Source organism: Mandrillus leucophaeus, unplaced genomic scaffold, assembly GCF_000951045.1.
Source record: "Mandrillus leucophaeus isolate KB7577 unplaced genomic scaffold, Mleu.le_1.0 Scaffold341, whole genome shotgun sequence".
NCBI lineage: Eukaryota > Metazoa > Chordata > Mammalia > Primates > Cercopithecidae > Mandrillus > Mandrillus leucophaeus.
In genome coordinates, this window is record NW_012103599.1 from 2,205,702 (window position 1) to 2,213,734 (window position 8,033).

Genomic DNA, 8,033 nt, shown 5'->3' on the forward strand with positions numbered 1-8,033 from the left:
TTTTTTTTTTTTTCCACCCAATACATTTCTAAAAAATATATGAATATTTAACAAAAAAGACTTACATATAATAAAGGAGTTGGAGTATGGTTCCATTTCCCAAAACTTAAATATTTTTCAACTTCTTTTAGACACAGTTGATAAATATTCAACATTGAATACATATTCTTAATTGTATTCTTACCTTTCCAGTTGAACACAAGAGTAAGCAAGTTAAATTCAAGCTCAGCTTAAGTTCGTTATCTGATTCAGGCTAATGTCAGCATGTTATGAAAATGAAAAGGTTCCAGAATGTCAGTATTGTAAGGTTTCTGGCAATTTCTGATATAGCATGCAGAATTACTAAAAAGTTAGTTTCTCTCTGCCTTTTTAAATATCCATTACAAAAGTGTCCAGAATCGGCTTTTGAAAAAAAAGTTTTTTCTTAGTAGAGAAGTAAAAGTAGGACTAGACTAGACTAGGGAATAGTACACAGGGACATCCAATTAGCATGTGTCTATTACATATTAATTAGTTATAATAAATAAGCAGTAGGTATTACCTCTGTCCTCAGGACAAGAAAGATAAGGAAATGAGTTACATGTTAACCTATTAAGGAATAATATTAAATCTTAATAAACGCCGATCATTAAGCATTAAACTAATGGTGTGAATATGGAAACAGAAGAGGAGGGGAATGCTTGACCAATTTAGGGGACGTAGATGAAAGTAGATGAAAATCTGTCAGAGGACTGAAGGAACGAAGTTTAGTTTGAAGCTAAGTAGTGCTTTGATTTGTTTTTACTCATGTAATATAATGCATTTTACATTTTAAATAGTATAAAAAGAGGATACATCTTAATAACTATTAAAGGAAATGAGGCATCATCTTTAAAATACTAAGTAGTACTACACTATAATGTTAGACTAAGTTTGACAGTGTTAGAGCAAGTTTGGACAAGTTGGAAAAATGAATGTGGGCTCGAAGGATCGGGAAATCTGATTCTGTAACGGAACTTTAAGCGACCTTGAAGAGATAGGAGGGATTTAGAAGAGGAGAGGAAATGGAAATTTAAGGGATTTTCTAATGTTTTTCACTTTTCCTAGAATGTGTTATTGTATCTTTGCCTATTAATATCATAAGCTATAAATCAATCATATATAAATTGAGTCCCTAATGTGTGCAAAGTACTGCTTTAATTATTTGCTTATATAGAAGTGAACAAGCCAGACATTGCTCCTGCCTTCATTATACATAGTCTATCAGAGAAGATAGATTGTGAACAAGTATTACAGGCTGTACCTCTAACATACATTTTTTAAATGCCTCATCCTTCATGAAACCTTTCATTTTTTTTCCCAGTCCAGAAGAAACTGTTCTACTTCTTGAACTTCTATTTTAAAACTAATACTTTTTTCCTGTGGGGTTTTTATTTCAGATTTAAAAAAAAATCGTACAGTAAATTTGACCCTTTTTTGGTGGGTTGGGGGAAGATTTCACAGTTCTACTAATTTAACACATGTATAGATTCATATAATCACCACCACAATCAGGATACAGAGCAGTCACATCACTAAAAAACTCCCTTATGTTATAGTCACATCCCCATGACCTTACCCCTATGCATACTCCTATCCCCTGGAAACCACTATACTATTCTCATCACTATAGTTTTGTTTTTGAGAATGTTGTATAAGTGGAATCATGCAGTACGTAACCTTTTAAGACTGAATCTTTTATTCAGCATAATGCCTTTGAGAATCATCCAAACTGTATGTATCAATAGTTTGTTCCCTTTATTGCTGAGTAGTATTTTATTATACGATTGTATTACAGTTTATGTATGCATTCATCTGCTGGGTGGTTTCCAGTTTTTGGCAACTATTAATAGAACTGCTGTAAAGTTCATGTACAGATTTTTACATGAACATAAGTTTTTATTCCTCTATAGTAGACACCCACAGGTAGTACTGCTGGATCATATGGTAAATATATGTTTGACTTTTTAAGAAACCGCCAAAGTGTTTTCCAGATTGGCTGTACCATTTTGCACTTCTAGCAGCAATGTAGGAGAATTCCAGTTATTCTGCATCCTTATCAGTACTTGGTATTGTCTGCATTTTTTATTTTAGCCATTATAATAGATGTGCGGTGGTATCTCATTGTGATTTTAGTTTGTATTTCCCTAATGGCTAATGATGTTGAACAGTTTTCGTAGGCTTCTTTGTCATTTACATATATAGTATACTTTTTGATGGGGTGCTTCTTCAAGGCTTTTGCCCATTTGAAATTAGGTTGTTTGTTTTCTTACTGCTGAGTTTTGAGTTTCATTTTCTTACCATTTCATTCTTTATAAATTCTGGATTTGTCTTTTATTGGGTATATTATTTGAAAGTATTTCACTCTCTTCTGTAGATAGTCTTTGTTCTCTTAACTGGATCGTATAGAGAGTGAAAGTTTTAAATTTTAATGAAGTCCAATTAATCAGTTTTTCCTTTAATGGATTATGCATTTGGTGTCAAGTTAGAAGTCGTTGTCTAACCCCAGGTCACAGAGATTTTTCTTCTGCTTTCTTCTAAAAGTTGTATAGTTTTACTTCATATATTTGTATGTATGCTACATTTTCAGTTAATTTTTTTATGAGTTCTGAGGTTTAGGTTGAGGTCTGTTTTTTTTCATATGGATGTCAGTTATTCCAATACCATTTGTTGAAAAGATTATTCTCTCTCCATTAAATTGCTCTTGTACCTTTGTTAAAAATTCACTGGTCATATAGAACCTATCTTTGCATAAGTCTATTTCTGAATTCTATTCTGTTCCATTGAGCAATGTGTCTTTCCCTTCACTAAAACTACATTGTCCTGATTACAGTAGCTTCATTGTAAGTCTTATATTCAGGTAACATGATTTCCCCAATTTTATTGTTCTTTTCCAGAATCATCATAGCTATTTTAGTTTCTTTCCCTTTTCATATAAATTTTAGAACTGGCTTGTTTATATCTACAAAAAATAAATCCTGCTGAGATTTTAACTGGTATTGTGTTAACTGTATTGATCATTTGGGGGGAATTGGCATGTTTATTGTGTTGACTCTTCCAATTCATGAACATAGTATTGCTCTCCACTTATGTAGGTTTTATTCTTTCATCAGCATTTTGTAGTTTTCAGCATACAGATCCTATATATCCTTTATTAGATTTATACTTAAATATTTTATTTTTATGAGCTGTTTGTATTTTTATTTCAGTTTTCAGTTGTGCATTGCTAATATATAACAATATGATTGATTTTTATATGTTGGCTTTATATCCTGAGACCCTTGCTAAACTCATTTGTCCTAGGAAGATTTTTTTGATTGTATTTTATATATTCCTTGGGATTTTCTACTTAGAAAAGCATGTAATCTGCAAATGGGGACAGTTTCATTTCTTTCTTTCCTATCCATATGCCTTTTATGTCTTTTTTCTTGCCTTATTGCATTGGCTAAGACTTCCCATTAAGATATCAAATAAGAACAATGACAATGGATATCCTTTCCTTGCTCACAATCTTAGTGGGGAAAGCATTCAGTCTTTTACCACTATTTTACGTTAGCTGTGGATGTTTTTGTAGATGCCCTTAATTAGGTTAGTGAAGTTATTTCTCTTTAGTTTGCTGAGAGTTTTTATTAAGAATGGATGCTGAGCTAGGAGCAGTGGCTTGTGGCTGTAGTCCTAGCTACTCAGGAGGCTCATGCAGGAGGATCACTTGAGCCTGAGCATTCAAGAATCCTGTCTCTTAAAAAAAAAAAAAGGTGAATGCTCAATCTTGTCAAATATTTTTTTCTACTTCAATTGATGTGGTTGTATGGTTGGTTTTTCTTCTTTAGACTGTTAATATAGTAGCTTACACTGATTGATTTTCAAATTTCAACCAGTCTTTCATTTCTAGGATAAATTCCACTTAATTGTGATATGTTATTCTTTTTATAATTGTGGATTTCAGTTTGCTAATACAGTTTACCCTTGAACAACATTGGGTTTGAACTTCATGGGTCCACTCATATGTGGATATTTTCAATAAATCAATTGGAAAATATTTTGGAGATTTGCAACATTTTGAAAAAACTCACTGCATAGCCTAGAAATAACCAAAAAAGCAAGAAAGTTAGGTATGTCATGAATGCATAAAATATATGTAGATAGTGGCCTGTTTTATCATTTATTACATAAAATATACACATACATAAAATCTATTATAAAAAGTTAAAATTAATCAAAACTTATGCACATAAACACAGACTACACATGGTGCCACTCATCGTCAAGACAAACGTAAACAAATGTAAAGATGCAGTATTAAATCATAACTGTATAAGATTAACTGTAGTACATATTGCACTACTGTAATAATTTCATAGCTACCTCCTGCTGCTATTGCAGTGAACTCAAGTGTTGTGAGTATCCACTGAAAACACTGCGTGATGTGATGCTAAACTGTGAGAGCAGCTTGTCTCTCCAGTAAATTGCATATCAAAGTAAAGAAATGATCTCATGGTTCTTATGTATTTTTCATTGTGTTTAATGGAATATTATAAACCTTGTCTAACACTATGGGAACCATTCAGAATGCCACTAGTGATGCCAAAGTGCTCCTAAGAAGCACAGCAAAGTCATGACATTACAAGAAAATATTAGTGATGCTGGAAGTGTTCCTAAGAAGCATAGCAAAGTCATGACATTACAAGAAAAAGTTGAATTGCTTGATATGCATTGTGGATTGAGGTTTGCAGATGTGGTTGCCTGCCATTTCAAGATAAATGAATAAAACACAAGGACCTTTGTAAAAACAAAAGGAAATTCATGACACTGTTGCTGCGGCTATGCCAGCAGGCATGAAAACCTTGCCCTTTTTGCAAAATGCCTTTTCATCTCATATTGGAAATGCAGTTTTTATGTGGGTGCAGGATTGCTAATAAGAAAGTCACACCTATAAATTAACAGGATTTTTAAAAAGTGAAGTAATTATATGACAAAGCAAAAGGAAGTTTTTTGGTTTTTTTTTAGATGGAGTCTCGCTCTGCCGCCCAGGCTGGAATGCAGTGGTGCCATCTCGGCTCACTGCAACCTCTGCCTCCTGGGTTCAAGCAATTCTTCTGCCTCAGCCTCCTGAGTAGCTGGGACTACAGGTATGTGCCACCATGCCCAGCTAATTGTTGTATTCTTGATAGAGATGGGGTTTCACCATGTTGGCCAGGCTGGTCTCGAACTTCTGACCTCAGGTAATCCACCCACCTTGGCCTCCCAAAGTGCTGGGATTGGAGGCGTGAGCCACCGCACCCAGCCATGCAAAAGAAAGTTTAAGGATATAAAGTTCAAAAATGTAGTGCCAGCAAAGGATGGTTTGATAATTTTTGAAAGAGGTTTGACTTAAAAAGTGTCAAGATAACAGGAGAAGCAGCTTCTGCCAACAAAGAAGGATCAAATGAGTTCCCAGATACTATTAAGAAAATCATTGAGGAGGAATGATATCTGCCTGAACAGGTTTTTAATGTAGACTAATGTGCCCTATTCTGGAAAAACATGCCACAGAAAACATTTATTAGTAAGTAAGTAAGTAAGGGAAGCAAGCACCAGGATTTAAGGCAGGAAGGGATAACAAACGCTACCATTTTATGAATGCAGTCACGTTTATGATCAGGATTGCCCTTATCTATAAAGCTGCTAAACTCTCCCCCTACAACGCCCTACCCTGCCCAGCCTTGAAGGGAAAAGATAAACACCAGCTGCTAGTCTTTTGGTTGTACAACAAGAAGGTCTGGACAATGAGAACACTTTTTCTACATTGGTTCCATCAATGCTTTGTTGCTGAAGTCAGCAAGTACTTTGCCAGTAAGCGACCACCTTTTAAAGTTCTTTTGATCTTGCACAATGCCCCTGGCCACATGGAACCCCATGATTCAACACTGAAGGTGTCAATGAGGCCTACTTGCCTCCCAAAACAAGGCTCCTAATTCAACCTATAGATTGGGGGTCATGAGGGCCTTTAAGACTCATTTCACATAGGAGGTACTCTGTGGAAAGGAATGTCAACACTATGGATGAGAACCTCCAATAGAGAGAAACCATGATCTGAAACTGAGATGGCCTTTTAGAAAAGAAAATTATATAAAAATAAAAGACTAAAAGATTAAAACAACAATAACAAAAAGACATCGTAAAAGTCTGTAAGGATAATACCATTGATTATGCTACAGAAAAAGCCATGAAAGCCATCGAACCTGAAACAATAACTTCCTGATGGAGAAAACTGTGTCCAGATGTTGTGCATCATTTCACAGAATTTATGACAGAGCCAATCAAAGAAATGAAAGACATGGATATGGGAAAAAAAAAAAAAGGTGGGAGGTGAAAGATTTTAAGATATGAATCTTGGAGAAATTCAAGACACCACACCAGAGGAGTTAAGACAACAGGAGAGAGTTGAGTGATTCTGAACCAGTGCCAAATGATGAGGAAGAAGACATAGAAGAAGCAGTGCCAGGAAACGAAATGACATGAGACAGTCCGGCATGAGAGTTCTGAGTATTCAAGACCACTTTTGACTTCTCTTGCGACATGGAAACTAAAGCAAACAGTGGAATATGGATTGGTACTCGATAGAAACATTTTTAGAGAAATGAGAAAGCAAAAAAGTCAGACAAAAATTACAGTATAGCTGGGTGTGGTGGCTCAGGCCTCCTCTATTTCAGCACTTTGGGAGGCTGAGGTGGAAGGATTGCTTGAGGACAGGAGTTCGAGATCAGCCTGTGCAACGTAGTAAGACATTGTCTCTACAAAAAATAAAATTAGCTGGGCATGGTGGCACACACCTGTAGTCCTGACTATTCATGAGGTGGAGGCCAGAGAATCACTTGAGCCCAGGAGTTCGAGGCTGCAGTGAGCTATCATTGCATCACTGCAATCCAGCCCAGGCGATGGAGCAAGATCTTGTCTTGAAAAATGAAAAAAATTACAGTGTATTTCCATAGTTACACCAAGTGTGCCTGCGTCTTCCGTTTCTGCTACTCTTGAGACAGCAAGACCAACTTATCTTCTTCTACCTCCTATTTAGCATAGAGATAATGAGGATGAAGACCTTTATGATGATCCACTTTCACTTAATGAACAGTAAATATATGTTCTCTTATGATAAGAAATAACATTTTCCTTTTTCTAGCTAACTTTATTGTTTATGTTCCATAAGGCTTCTGGTCAACATAGACTATTAGTAGTTAAGTTTGGGAGTAGTAGAAAGTTATGGATAGCTTTTCCACTTGAGGGGGTGGTTGGCATTCATAATCCCCATATTATTTAAGAGTCAACTGTACATTGTTGAGCATTTTTGTGACTGCATAAAATGGATGTTGGTCTGTAGTTTTCTTAATTGGAAATATCTTTGTCTTGTTTGGATATCAGAGTAATTCTGGCCTCATAAGATGAGTTGGGAATGCTTTCTCGTTTTCTGGAAAAGACTGTGAAATTGGTGTTATTTCTTTAAATGTTTGCTTGAATTTCTCATTAGAAACATCTAGGCATGGAGATTTATTTTGGAAGAGGTTTTTCTTTAATACAAATTCAATTTAACAGCTACAGGATATTCAGTTTACCTATTCTTGGTTGAGTTTTGGTAGTTTGTGGCATTTGAGGATTTGGTCCATTTTATCTAAGTTGTCAAATTTATGTACATAGAATTTTTTAAAATTGTCAGTGCAGTCTGTAGTGATATCCCTTTTTCATTTCTCATATTAATAAAATGTGTCTTCTCTCTTTGTTAGTCTTGCTGGAGGTTTGTCATTTTTATTGATCTTTTCAAAGAAAAGTTTTATTGATTTTCTCTTTTTTTTGTTTTTAATTTTGTTGATTTCTGCTCTTACCTTTATTAATTCCTTCTTTCTGCTTACCCTGGGATTACTTGTTCTTTTCCTAGTTTCTTAAGGTAGAAGCTTAGATTATTGATTTAAAATCTTGTTTTTTGATATTAGCTTTAAAAATCAGTACCTTTTTGTAGCTTATACGTTGTATATTTTATTAAT

The 8,033-nt window shown here is 34.8% G+C and overlaps 1 protein-coding gene across 1 annotated transcript in view; it reads left to right on the top strand.

The window, feature by feature from the left end:
* EFCAB7 (EF-hand calcium binding domain 7) overlaps window positions 1–7,769 on the top strand; it is a 59,248-nt gene extending 51,479 nt beyond the window's left edge. The window contains exon 14 of the mRNA XM_011988941.1: window positions 5,719–7,769. Within this exon, the coding sequence (XP_011844331.1) occupies window positions 5,719–5,724 (6 nt within the window). The 3' untranslated portion in view covers window positions 5,725–7,769. The remainder of the gene's footprint in view (window positions 1–5,718) is intronic.
* Window positions 7,770–8,033: the final 264 nt, after the last annotated feature.